Here is a 14,237-nt window from a genome sequence, read left to right as displayed (position 1 = left end):
TCAAACCAACAAAGAGCTATGGGGGGGCCTTTCTATATAAAAAGTGGTTGCTTGAGGTTTATGAGCTTTTGTTAAGTTTATCAAGTAATGAAAACTATACTTTAGCTGTATGTTATGGGTAAAAATAGAGCAAAATCGTTATAGAGAGGAACAAAGGAAGGGGAGGCGGAGAGAAGTGTCTGCCCTAACCAGACCTGGAGGTTTACCTCAGGCTAGAGCCCGCAGGTTGGAGCTTCCCTATCTCTGTCAGTTTTGCCCGTGAACCACAGATGCCCTTCTTATAACCTTTACAAACACAAAAGCAAGTATGTGGTTCTGCCTTGAGAGTTCTATGGCAGTGTGTGTCAAATTCCCCAAGAATAGAAGCACCTTTATTTGTTTGTTTTTTTATACTGCAGGTTCTTATTAGGCATCAGTTTTATACACATCAGTGTATACATGTCAATCCCAATCGCCCAATTCAGCACACCACCATCCCCACCCCACCGCAGTTTTCCCCCCTTGGTGTCCATATGTCCATTCTCTACATCTGTGTCTCAACTTCTGCCCTGCAAACTGGCTCATCTGTACCATTTTTCTAGGTTCCGCATACATGCATTAATATACGATATTTGTTTTTCTCTTTCTGACTTACTTCACTCTGTATGACAGTCTCTAGATCCATCCACGTCTCAACAAATGACTCAATTTCGTTCCTTTTTATGGCTGAGTAATATTCCATTGTATATATGTACCACAACTTCTTTATCCATTCGTCTGTTGATGGGCATTTAGGTTGCTTCCATGACCTGGCTATTGTAAATAGTGCTGCAATGAACATTCGGGTGCATGTGTCTTTTTGAATTACGGTTTTCTCTGGGTATATGCCCAGTAGTGGGATTGCTGGGTCATATGGTAATTCTATTTTTAGTTTTTTAAGGAACCTCCATATTGTTCTCCATAGTGGCTGTATCAATTTACATTCCCACCAACAGTGCAAGAGGGTTCCCTTTTCACCACACCCTCTCCAGCATTTGTTGTTTGTAGATTTTCTGATGATGCCCATTCTAACAGGAGTGAGGTGATACCTCATTGTAGTTTTGATTTGCATTTCTCTAATAATTAGTGATGTTGAGCATCTTTTCATGTGCTTCGTGGCCATCTGTATGTCTTCTTTGGAGAAATGTCTATTTAGGTCTTCTGCCCATTTTTGGATTGGGGTGTTTGTTTCTTTGATATTGAGCTGAATGAGCTGTTTATATATTTTGGAGATTAATCCTTTGTCCGTTGATTCATTTGCAAATATTTTCTCCCATTCTGAGGGTTGTCTTTTTGTCTTGTTTATGGTTTCCTTTGCTGTGCAAAAGCTTTGAAGTTTCATTAGGTCCCACTTGTTTATTTTTGTTTTTATTTCCATTACTCTAGGAGGTGGATTAGAAGCACCTTTAAAAAAATTCTTTAGAGATATAATACTAGAGAATATTTATAATGACTTACTATGTGCCTGGTACGTTGCTTTTACATGTATCATCTCATTTAATCCTCATAAGAAACTCACAGATACTTTTATACCCTTATGAGGTTATAATTACTATAATTAATAGTATCCTCACAAATACCATTATTATCCTCATCTTTATACTCGAGGAAATCGAGGCTCAGAGAGGTTAATTTACTTACCTTAAAGTTACACATTAGTGCAGCTGTGAACTCAAGTCTTTCTGGCTCCAAAACCCATGGCCTTAACCACAGAGCCATGCTGCCTTCTGATAGGGCAGCCGGGAAGATTGTTTTTGTTTGGATCCATACCTCTCTGGGCAAAACCAGGCATGGCTTCTGCCAGGGGTGTTATTCCTTTGGCTTGTCCTCTATGAGGCCCAAAGGCTTGACTGCAGCTGTCACCTGGACTGTACTCCACTTAGATATTCATTGTGATGAAGTAGGTCTTAGAAATAGCTTTTTAAATTTAATTTTCATTTTTATCAGAAGAACATGTACATGGTTTTAAAACTCAAATACTACAAAGCAGTTCATTCCTATTCCTAAATTCCGTTTGCCAGAAGCAACAATTTTCAATAATTTTGTTCTTTTTTTCAGCTTTATTAAGGTATAATTGATGAAAAAAATTATAAGGTATTTAAAGTGTACAACATGATTTGATATACATATACATTATGAAAGGATTCCCCCTGAATTAATTAATATATCTATTACATCATATATTTACTATTTTTTAACTGGTGAGAACATTTAAATTATAATCTCTTGGCAAATTTCAATTATACGGTACAGTGTTTCAACTATAGTCACCATATTATTCTTTCGTTCCTCAGATCCTATTCATTTTACAACTGAAGTTTGTACCCTTTTACCAACATCTATTTACCCCAGCCCTTGCAGTCACTTTTCTACTCTCTCTGTTTCTATGAGTTTGACATTTTTTTTTAAAAGATCCACATGTAAGTGATACCAGGAACTATTTGTCTTTCTCTGCCTGGCTTATTTCACTTAGCATAATGCCCTCCAGTTTCATTCATGTTATCGCAAATGACAGGATTTACTTCATTTTTAAGGCTGAATAACACTCCATTGTGTGTGTGTGTATACACATACATACATACAGTTGACCCTTGAACAACATAGGTTTGAACTGCATGGGTTCACTTACATGTGGATTTTTTTCAATAAATACAGTACCTGTATTTTCATTTTACAGATCTTTAACTAAAGTTTGTATTTGATTAGAGATCATAATATGCAGAATCAAAAGAATTAGGGTTTGAGTCCTGATTCTATCCAAACTATTTCAGCTGCTTGCCCTTGGGTGAGTCTATTGTCAATTCCTCCATTTTTGAGGCAGAGATAGCAATACTCAGATTTTCACCTGCTTGGGGGGTTGGCACCTGTAACCCCCCACATTGTTCAAGGGTCAACTGTATGTATGGGTATGTGTGTGTGTGTGTATACACATCATAATTTCTTTATCGATTCTTCTGTCAATGGACACTTAAGTTGTTTCCATACCTTGCCTAGAGTGAATAATGCTGCTATGAACATAGGAGTACAGATATCTTTTCAAGATAATGATTTCATTTCCTTGGATATACACCCAGAGGTGGGATTACTGGATCATATGGTAGTTCTATTTTTAATTTCTTGAGGAACCTCCATACTGTTCCCCAGAGGGACTGTGCCAGTTTACATTGCTACCAGCAGTGCACAAGGGTTCCCTTTACTCCACACCCTCACCAGCATTTGCTATCTCTTGTCTTTTAAATAATAGACATCCTAACAGGTGTGAGGTAATATCTCATTGGGGTTTTGATTTCCATTTCTCTGATGATTAATGATGTTGAGCATTCTTTCATGTACCTATTGGCTATTTGTATGTCTTCTTTTGAAAAGTGTCTTTTCAGGTCCTTTGCCCATTTCTTAATTGGGTTATTTGCTTTTTTGCTATTGAGTTGTGTGAGTTCCTTATATATTTTGGATATTAACCACTTATCAGATATATGATTTGCAAATATTTTCTCCCATTCCATAGGTTGCCTTTTCATTTTGTTGATGTTTCCCTTTGCTGTGCAGAAGATTTTCAGTTTGATGTAGTCCCACTTATTTATTTGTGCTTTTGTTGCCTTTGCTTTTGGAGTCAGATCCAAAAATTATTGCCAAGACTGATATCAAGGAGCTTACCACCTATTTTTTTCTTTGAGGAGTTTTATGATTTCAGCTTTCGTGTTCAAGTCTTTAAACCATGTTGAGTTGATTTTTATGTATGGTATCCAATAGGGGTCCAGTTTCATTCTTTTGCATGTGGCTATCCAGTTTTCCCAACACCATTTATTCAAGGGACTAGCCTTTCCCCATTGTGAATCCTTGGCTCCTTTGCCATAAATTAATTGACCATATATATGTAGGTTTATGTATGGGCTCTCTAATTCTGTTCCACTGATGTATGTGTCTTTTTTTATGCCCATACCATACTGTTTTGATTACTATAGCTTTGTAATATAGTTTGAAATCAGGACATGTGAGGCCTCCAGCTTTGCCTACTCAGGGTCTTTTGTGATTCCATGAGTTTTAGAAATGTTTTTTCTATTTCTGTGAAAAATGCCATTGGAATTTTGATATGGATTGCATTGAAACTGTAGATCACTTGGGGTAGTACTGACAGTTTAACAATATTAATCCTTTCAATCCATGAATGTGGACTATCTTTCATTTTATTTGTGTTTCTTCAATTTCTTTCATCAATGTCTTAAAGGTTTCAGTGTACAGATCTTTCATCTCCTTAAAATTATTCCTAAGTATTTTATTATTTTCGAGGCTATTGTAAATTTTGAGACTATTGTAAATGTAAATTGTTTGCTTAATTTCTCTTTCTGATAGTTTGTTTTCAGTATATAGAAAACCAACAGATTTCTATAAATATTTTATCCTGCAACTTTACCAAATGTATTCGTTCTAGCAGCTTTTTGGTGGAGTGTTTATGGTTTTCTATATATAATATCATGTCATCATCTGCAAATAGAAGTTTTACTTCTTCCTTTCCAATTTGGGTGTCTTTTAATTTCCTTCTCTTGACTAATTGCTCTGGCTAGGACTTCCAGTGCTATGTTGAATAAAAGTGGTGAGAGTGGGCATTCTTTTCTTGTTCCTGATCTTAGAGGAAAAGCTTCCAGCATTTCATCATTGAGTATGATGTTAGCTCAATGGGCTTTTCATGTAAGCCTTTATTATGTTGAGGTACGTTCCCTCTGTACCAAGTTTGTTGAGTTTTTATCAAGAAAGAAAGTTGAATTTTGTCAAATGCTTTCTCTGAATCTATTGAGTTTATATAGGTCATATAGATTTTTATTCCTCATTTTGTTAATATGGTATATCACATTGATTGATCTGTGGCTGTTGAACCATCTTTGCATTCTTGGAATGAATCCCACTTGATCATGGTTTATGATCCTTCTAATGTATTGTTGAACTCAGTTTGCTAATATTTTGTTGAGGATTTTTGCATCTATGTTTCATCAGGAACATTGGATTATAATTTTCTTTTCTTGTAGTGTCCTTGTCTGGCTTTGGTATCAGGATAATGCTGGCCTCAGAAAATGAGTTTGGGAGTTCTCCCCTCCCCTTCAATTTATAGGAAGACTTTGAGAAGGATTGGTGTTAATTCTTCTTTAAATGTTTGCTAGAATTCACTGGTAAAACCATCTGGTCCTGGGCTATTATTTGTTGGGAAGTTTTTGATTACTGACTCAATCTCCTTTCTAGTAATTAGTCTATTCAAATTATCTATTTCTTCATGATTTAGTCTTGGTAGGTTGTATGTTTCTAAGAATTTATACATTTCTTCTAGGTTATCCAATCTGTTGGTGTATAATTGTTCATAGTAGTCTCTTAAGATCCCTTGTATTTCTGTAGCACCAGTTGTAATGTCTCCTTTTATTTCTGATTTTCTAATTTTATTTGAGTTCTTTTTCTTAGTTACTGTAGCTAAAGGTTTGTCAGTTTTGTTTATCTTTATGAAAAACCAGCTCTTAATTTTGTTGATCTTTTGTATTGTTTTTTGGTCCCTATTTCCTTTACTTCTGCTCTGATCTTTGTTATTTCCTTCCTTCTACTAACTTTGGGCTGTTTTCTCTTCTTTTTCTTATTCCTTGAGGTGTAAAATTAGGTTGTTTATTTGATATCTTTCTTTTTTTTTAATGTAGGCATTTATTTCTATAAATTTCCCTCTTGGAATTGCTTTTGAGGCATTCCAAAATTTTGGTATGTTGTCTTTCCATTTTCCTTTAGCTCAAGATATATTTTGATTGCTAAATTAAAATCCTGACCCTCAGGTTGCAGCTTTTAACACTTGCAGATAAACACCTTTCAGAGAAATAGTGAGATAGGTGATGGTGCCCTTTTGCTCTCTACTGAGCCCTGGGGGCATAGCCATGGTGAGTGCTCATGCACTTGTGAATAAGTGGATTTGCTATATCCTTATGGGTCTCATAAACACAAGCCCAATTGGCTTTCAGAGCTGGGTGTTTAGGGGGCCCATCCCTCAGGTAAGAGTCTTAAAAGCTGGGATGCAGATGTGGGTTACAAACCCTTTGCTCCTCAGGAAGAAGTTGGGAGTTGGGAGTTCCCTCCTGATTATATGGTGCTGTGTCAGGGATGGGATTTATGGCAAGTGTGTCTCAGCCTTTGCTACCCATTTTGATGGGGGTATTCTCTCATTTCCCCAGTGCATAGGAGTTGCTCAGCTAGTTTCTGGATCTCTTTCAGAGGGAATTGCTCTATGTGCAGCTGTGCATTCAATGTGTCTGTGGGGGCAGGAGCGCTCAGGAGCTTCCTATGTTACCATCTTAGTCCTGCCTCTCTCATTTTCAATTATTTTAGCTATTTCTTCTGTTAATTAAATCCATATGTCTAGACTGACTATTTCTCCAAATGGTCAAGTGCTCAAGTCATCTATTTGTTACATGTGTTTGTTTATGGCAACATCTCCTGGAAGCCCTCACCATCATCTTTTGCCTCTCTCCTATGTTGAATCCCCCTAATTCCTATATCCCATGTCTTCCTTGTTTACTTGCTTTCTGGAATTTCTTGAGAAACACATCTTGAAGAAAGGTTATGGAAGATAATATTTTTGAGTTCTTACGTGTCTGAAAATATCCGTGTTTTATTCTGATACTGTTGTTTAGCCAAACATAGACTGTAGGATAAAATAAACGCTTGAAAGCATTGTTCCATTATTTTCTAACTTCTAGAGCTGCTGAGATGTCACGTCATTCTGATTCTGCATCCTTTGAATAGGACGTATTTTCTTCTCAGAAACGTTTAAGATCTTGTCTTTATCCCAGTACTCTGAAATTTTGCAATTTGTTTGCTTCAGTCTTTTTTCTTTTTTCATCTTGCTGGGCAAATATTAGGCCTTTTAAATCTAGAAACCCATGTTTTTCAATTCTGGGAAATTACTTAAAAACTTTCTAGGATAATTTTCTACCCTCCTTTTCCACTCCTCTCTCTTCTAGAACCTCCTAGTTTTATATTCCCTGAAAAAATCTGCTCATTTCCGTATTTTCTCTCATTTTTCATCTTTTTCTTTTCTAGTATTTGTAAAATTTCCTTAACTTTATTTTCCAAACATTCTATTTGAAGTTTTACTTATTCTGTACTTTTTATTTTAAATAACTTTCTTCTCCTCTATGGGATTTTTGCACAGCTAAAATCCTATGCTTATTCCCTATGTATAATCAATATTTTCTCTGAGACATTACTCTCTTCTACCTACAGTGTCATAAATCTTGTGATAAAATGTGCTTCTTGGGAAAGATTTTTGCCTTTTAAAATATATTCTGTTTATATATTTTCTGTTTAATCAGCCAAAAATATGTGCCTTTCAGTTCTCATGCAGTTAATTAAGCTTAATTTAAAATGATTTCTTCAAAACTTGTCAAGTATCATAAAATGGTGGCAAAAAAACCCAAAAACAATCCCCAAAAGTAGCTTATCAATATTTGTGGCCATTCTACAAATATAGCTGAAGTGCAAATAACTGTGAAATAAAAAGACATGGAAATAATTTCAGCAATCAGACTTGGCCAAAGCACAGAGTTTTTTGGCAATGGCCTGGAATGTGGAATGCATTGCCCGCTTGAATCCAAGTCCAGGTGCCTGTGATTTCTTTTTCCACTTTCAGTTCACCATTTCTTTTTAATAAGTTCATCAGGCCTCTGAGCTAGAATTTAATCTGTGGAAAATATTCTATGCCAAAGCACCCCATGTATGTGCAATTTATTTAAATGAGTGAGATGGGTGGCTTTATATCAGCAGTCTTATTGCAAAGGATAACGGCACTTTCTACCAGTTGATTAGTTTACAAAATGCTTTCATGTGCAGTTTTTCACTCTAAAAACCCTGAATGTTTTAATTCTATGACATAAATCACAGCAAGATCCTTTTTGACCCACCTCCTAGAAAAGTGGAAACAAAAACAAAAATACACAAATGGGACCTAATGAAACTTAAAACTTTTGCACAGCAAAGGAAACCATAAACAAGATGAAAAGACAACACTCAGAATGGGAGAAAATATTTGCAAATGAAGCAACTGACAAAGGATTAATCTCCAAAATTTACAAGCAGCTCACGCAGCTCAATATCAAAAAAAAAAAACCCAATCCAAAAATGGGCAGAAGACCTAAACAGACATTTCTCCAAAGAAGATATACAGATTGCCAATAAACACATGAAAGGATGCTCAACATCACTAATCATTAGAGAAATGCAAATCAAAACTACAATGAGGTATCACCTCACAGCAGTCAGAATGGCCATCATCAAAAAATCTACAAACAATAAATGCTGGAGAGGGTATGGAGAAAAAGGAACCCTCTTACACTGTTGATGGGAATGTAAATTGATACAGCCACTATGGAGAACAGTATGGAGGTTCCTTAAAAAACTAAAAATAGAACTACCATACGACCCAACAGACCCACTACTGGGCATATACCCTGAGAAAACCATAATTCAAAAAGTCATGTACCACAATGTTCATTGCAGCACTATTTACAATAGCCAGGACATGGAAGCAACCTAAGTGTCCATCGACAGATGAATGGATAAAGAAGATATGGCACATATATACAATGGAATATTACTCAGCCATAAAAAGAAACGAAACTAAGTTATTTGTAGTGAGGTGGATGGACCTAGTGTGTCATACAGAGTGAAGTAAGTCAGAAAGAGAAAAGCAAATACCATATGCTAACACATATATATGGAATCTAAAAAAAGAAGGTTCTGAAGAACTTCGGGGCAGGACAGGAATAAAGATGCAGATGGAGAGAAGGGACTTGAGGACACTGGGAGGGGGAAGGGTAAGCTGGGACGAAGTGAGAGAGTGGCATGGACATATATACAGTACCAACTCTAAAACAGATAGCTAGTGGGAAGCAGCTGCATAGCACAGGGAGATCAGCTCGGTGCTTTGTGACCACCTAGAGGGGTGGGATAGGGAGGGTGGGAGGGAGACACAAGAGGGAGGGGTTAAGGGGATATATGTATACATATAGCTGATTCACCTTGTTATACAGCAGAAACTAACACATTGTAAAGCAATTATACTCCAATAAAGATGTTAAAAAATTTTTTTCAAATAGATAAATAAGTGAAAACCCTGCATGTTTTAATCCCCCTATCACAAAGTTTGGAAGTTTGGAAAAGCAAAGACAATAAGAGTACAAGGGTTAAAAGAGTCATTGCTCTTAACTGAAAAATAGGAAAATACTTATCTCTTGGGGTTTGTGTGTACTACTTTTCATATGTAGTGTCTGGTACATAGTAAGCACTCAAAAAATGTTCACATTGTAATGCTAGAATCTGTCTTCCTTATAGATTCCAGCAGTGTCTCAACAGTCAAAAATCTGACTCCTTGAGCCCCAGAAAGTTCTGTTATTGCTCACTTGGTATCCTCTGTACCAAATTAAGAGCTGTCATCCTTCTGTTTTTCAAAGTATTTTTTGTGTTCTGGACTCTTAGTCAATTACAAACTTTTCAAAAAGAGGAATTATCTCCCAAAAGTCTTTCACAGTTTTGAAACTCAATCAGTTCTATCAGCTGACTCAAGCTGGTTTTACATTCAAAATTACTTTCCTGCTAAGTCTGCTACTGAAAGGAACTCTTAGTTTCAGGCAAACAGCAAATAGCTTTACTGTTTGAACTTAAAAGGGTTTGCTCTGCTTGAGTATTCTATGGATGAAATTTGTCAAATATTGCATAGTAATTTAGTGCATAATTCTTAAGGACAGAATCAAACATAACTACAAGGGATATGGGCTTATTTTGTCTTTTGTTTTTTTTAACATAAAGGGTTAAGGGCCTGACCCATATGAATCTAGTTTATAGAAGGAGAGAAAAGTGTCTTTGTGCCCATACTCTTCGTGAGCTGACACTACCATGCCCCTACTCGGAATATGTCGTGGCTTCCTATGATCCACAGAAGACCCAAGTTCCAGGAGATATAACCAGGAACTTCTTGCCACAAAATATTTTCATGTACATCTGCTCCCATAGCTTATCTAGTAGTTCTCAAATGTCAGTGGGCACAGGATTCACCTCAGGAACTTATTATAAATACCTCTCTGGAACCCCTCAAAAAGGGATTCAGTAGCTAGAATGGAACAAGAAGTCTGCACTTTAAACAAACTTTCCCCACTGTAGCTCTATCATGTGATTCTGACATGGGTAGCTCAAACCCCACAATGAAGAACATTGCCTAAGTCTATGGCTATACCCAGGGTTGGGATAATAAGGAATTAAAAAGGAACTTATTCTGCGCTCCCAGGAAGTAGCTAAACATTTGAAGTTAACTGAGGCTCCTTGTTACTGGAATTAGCCTGGGTCCGCCACATACCTCTTTTCCTGTATGTCCATTAGCAACCTGCCCAGCTATTTCTATTAATTTGGAGCTTTTAAAGGACAACAATCTTTTTTATTAACTTAACCCTTTTCTTCTAGAAAACAATTAGACAAGCTGTTTGAACAGTAGAATTAAAGGGATTTTTCTTTCCTGAAGCTTCTTCTAGAACATATGTCCATTCACCGTCATGATTTCAAAACAGAATCAGGAAGAATGTCAGTATGACAAGAAAATTGTTTGCTTCCTACCACTTAAGAATATTATTTTTGTTTTGTTTGTTTGTTTGTTTCCCCCCTACACAGCTATGAGTTCCAGGTGAAACCCAAAAACCCACTTGGTGAAGGCCCGCCCAGCAACACAGTGGCATTCAGTACTGAATCAGGTAATCACATCAGCAGTAATTCCTAACAAGGATATAAAGGGTCACAATGTTTTGCATAGCTTGTTTGAAACCTAGCTAAACACTGGGTAAAGCATTTGATTTAAAAAAAAACATCCATTTGAAAAAGCAAACTGATGAAGGTACCTTTAAGGAAACACCCCTTGGGTTTTTCCTCATTTATCTCGATGTCAGAAAAACATTAGGCATATCAGTTTAAAAGAAAAAAAGCGTGTAGTCAGTCTATACTCAATAGTGAATGAATGCTCCTCTCTATGCCTAGAATCAAAATATCAGACGCTCAGTCACAGTATCCAGAAAGGGAATTCATGTGATAGTTTTTCATGATGAACAGCTATGAAATTTTCTAATTTGGCCTAAGTTCCAATTCCTTAATGAGATACATCTGTACTCACAGCATTAGTGTATAATTTTTTACACCAAATGCAGTTCATGGCATCTTGGTGATTTTATCATCAATAGTTTTTTTTATGAAACTAAAGGAGGAAGATTTAAAAATGGAAGTAAAATCTAGAACAGCAATGAAGACTACTAACTACACAAATCATATATAAAAGATACAGCTGAGTACGTGGCAGAGGAGATTCTCCACTGGAGAACAATTCCCAAAACAAAATATACAATTTTCAAATTTGGACTTTAGTAAGAGTGTACTGTTTTGCATGATTCCTTAACAACTGTCAGCACCCATCTTCTTCACCATGTCACTGGAACACTGGGACTTACCTAATAACCTCTGACTCTGTCTTTGCTATTTCTCCTTAGCTGACCCAAGAGTGAGTGAGCCAGTTTCTGGTAAGTACCTACCTGGATGAGAACACAACTACATGCTTTCCTACAGTGATTCAACTGAACGGGCGTGGTAGAATTTTAGTCATGATATCACTTTAGTCCGTTTAGTCTTCTTAGAATATCAATCAGGTATGAATGCTTACCTAAAACATTCAGTAACATTGACAGCCTATGTTGTTTCAGGAACAAGTTGAATATTTTAAAACCTGCTTTCCATTCTTGTAACAGACCAGCTCAACTTTTCTGTTTAATAATTAAGTCAAGATATAGCACCCTCATTTCCACTTTTAATAACAAGTCACATTAAAGCAACTGTTTAAATTGTGTAATATGCTGCAAAAAAAGAAACCTAAATTTGCTCCTAAAGGGATGCTGTTCTACATTGAGTGCTGCAGAGGCTAGTCAACTCAACTCTGACACGTGCTGCTCCAAGATTTACCTCATCATTGACGGAAATTTAATTGGGGGCTTACTCCTATATTTTTGGCTCCAATATTTAGCACTGGAGAAAACCAGCTATCAGCAGGTTGACAATGAACTTGGCAAACTGCTTTTTTAAAAGCTTTTAAGACAGCTTTTCAGGACTGAAAGTCAAATACTAAACTCAAACCATGTGCTTTCCTTATGCAGCAGGAAGAGATGCCATCTGGACTGAAAGACCCTTTAATTCAGACTCTTACTCAGAATGTAAGGGCAAACAGTATGTCAAAAGGACGTGGTATAAAAAGTTTGTAGGGGTGCAGCTGTGCAACTCTCTCAGATACAAGATTTATCTGAGTGACTCCCTCACAGGTAAGCAGGGCCATCAGTTCTGTTTTGAGGATTATCCTTCAGGAAATGCTTTGCAGCGTTCTGTAGCTTAGCCTTTTCTATGGACAGTCCCAGTCACGAAGGTGTGATGTAAATACAAGTTTCCTTTTTGAGCAAGATGTTATTGGAATCTTAGGATTTGAGATATGCTGTAAGAAGGTAAATAATGAAAACGCAATCTGAAACAGTGCCATCGTGGCAAACTTGAACGTAGAAAAACTAGTCACATCCAAGCTCAATTTTGTTACAGCCAACCCAGGATAAAAAGCCTACTGGTAGTAAAAAGAGTGTATCTAACAATAATCATGGAAGGAGTATGAGTATTTAAGATTTTAAGTCTGTCAGAGACAAGAGCAAGGTTAAAACACTGAGCCGGAAGGGCTATAACCCCTTGCTCCAGACTCAGTGGGTTATTTTCTCTTCTATATTCATACAGTAAAAATTTTAAATAAATAAGATCGGTCCCAACATAGAAAGGTAGACATTTGCTCAATCATTCAACAAAACTCTCTGCTTTGTTCAGACACGGTTCCAGGTGCTGGGGACAAAGCAGGAAATCAGACACGTTCCTGCTCTTTGTAGCTCACAGTCTAGTGGGGAGAGACAGAAAGCAAACACGTAAATAAGAATTTCATACAGTGCTCTGAAGAAAAAAAAAGGGTGAAAGAAAATGGCGAAATGGAATGAAAATGGAGAAAAAATGGCTAAATGAAAGCTCTTTTAGTTAGAATGGTTAGGAAAAGCCCCCCCTCAAAAGGTAGCACTTGTGCCGAGAAGAAAACTATGAGAAGGAACCAACCACGCAAAGATCGAGGGATAAAGAACCAGAGGTAAAAGGAAGAGAAACGCAAAGACCTGCAGCAGAAAATGCCTCGCCGGTTCCACTAGTGTGGCTGGGGCTTAGTAAGGGGAAGATCAGGCAGCATGAAGTTGTGCAGAGCTAGGAAACCAGGTTAAGGACTCCCGGGTTTTATTCTGAGTATAACAGAAGACTGCTGGAGAGGTTGATGGAGGGGCGTAACACTATCTGAGTTGCGTTTTTGAAAGATGACTAAACTGTGAAAGGAGGAGGGGAGGAAAAATAGGGAAAAGCAAGAGTGAAAGCAGGGACGCCAGCTGGGAGACGATTCCATAGTTCAATCAAGGAACACTGGTGGCTCGAACTAGAAGGAAAGGGGGGAGAAGTACAAGAACAAGGAAGACGGATTATTTGAAACAATTTGATTATTTCAGAGTCCTCCCATATCAAAGGCAGTAATACTTCATGATCCTTTTAATTTGTTTTTTTCAGGAAAATTTTATAATATAGGTGATCAGAGAGGCCACGGAGAAGATCACTGCCAGTTCGTGGACTCATTTTTAGATGGACGCACAGGACAGCAACTCTCTTCTGACCAGTTACCCACCAAAGAAGGTATGTTTTCTGAGCCTCCTCGTAAGCAAGAGGCTTTTACAAATTAACCCAAAAAACATTCAAGCTGAGAAAATCAATCACTTTAAAAATAATTCTGTAGTACTACTCCTCCATCTGCCTAGGAAAAAGGACTTCCCACATAAGACCTTAACATGAAGACTTTAATAGAAGTTTCTTCACTTTCCTGCCATTCCTTAAGACTCTGTTCCTTAGAGCTGTAGGAAATTACAGAACATCTTATATAAATCCATTCTACTTTAAGAAAACCTGAATTTGCAAAAGCAGCTATAAAAGAGCAGGTTTAAAAAAAAGCAGCTATAAAAAAGAAGTTTAATTTCCCCAACTTAAATCATTCATGCACTACTTTTATGGTTTTTGTCATACTGAGCACACAGGCAGTTTTTATTTTTATTCCTTTTTAAAAAATT

The 14,237-nt window shown here is 37.0% G+C and overlaps 1 protein-coding gene across 37 annotated transcripts in view; it reads left to right on the top strand.

The window, feature by feature from the left end:
* Nucleotides 1-14,237, top strand: part of ABI3BP (ABI family member 3 binding protein) — a 272,400-nt gene that overhangs the window by 240,765 nt on the left and 17,398 nt on the right. For all 37 annotated transcript variants that reach the window (XR_014244699.1, XR_014244700.1, XR_014244701.1 and 34 more), the window contains 4 exons: nucleotides 10,696-10,775; nucleotides 11,559-11,588; nucleotides 12,216-12,377; nucleotides 13,687-13,809. Coding sequence is in view for 34 of the 37 variants with exons in the window: in XM_082392047.1 (XP_082248173.1) it covers nucleotides 10,696-10,775; nucleotides 11,559-11,588; nucleotides 12,216-12,377; nucleotides 13,687-13,809 (395 nt within the window). In the remaining 3 variants the exon portion in view is untranslated. The remainder of the gene's footprint in view (nucleotides 1-10,695; nucleotides 10,776-11,558; nucleotides 11,589-12,215; nucleotides 12,378-13,686; nucleotides 13,810-14,237) is intronic.

Source organism: Balaenoptera borealis (genome assembly GCF_965194805.1).
Source record: "Balaenoptera borealis genome assembly, chromosome: 5".
NCBI lineage: Eukaryota > Metazoa > Chordata > Mammalia > Artiodactyla > Balaenopteridae > Balaenoptera > Balaenoptera borealis.
Note: the sequence above shows the minus strand (reverse complement) of the source record. Positions and strands in the feature narration are given on the sequence as shown.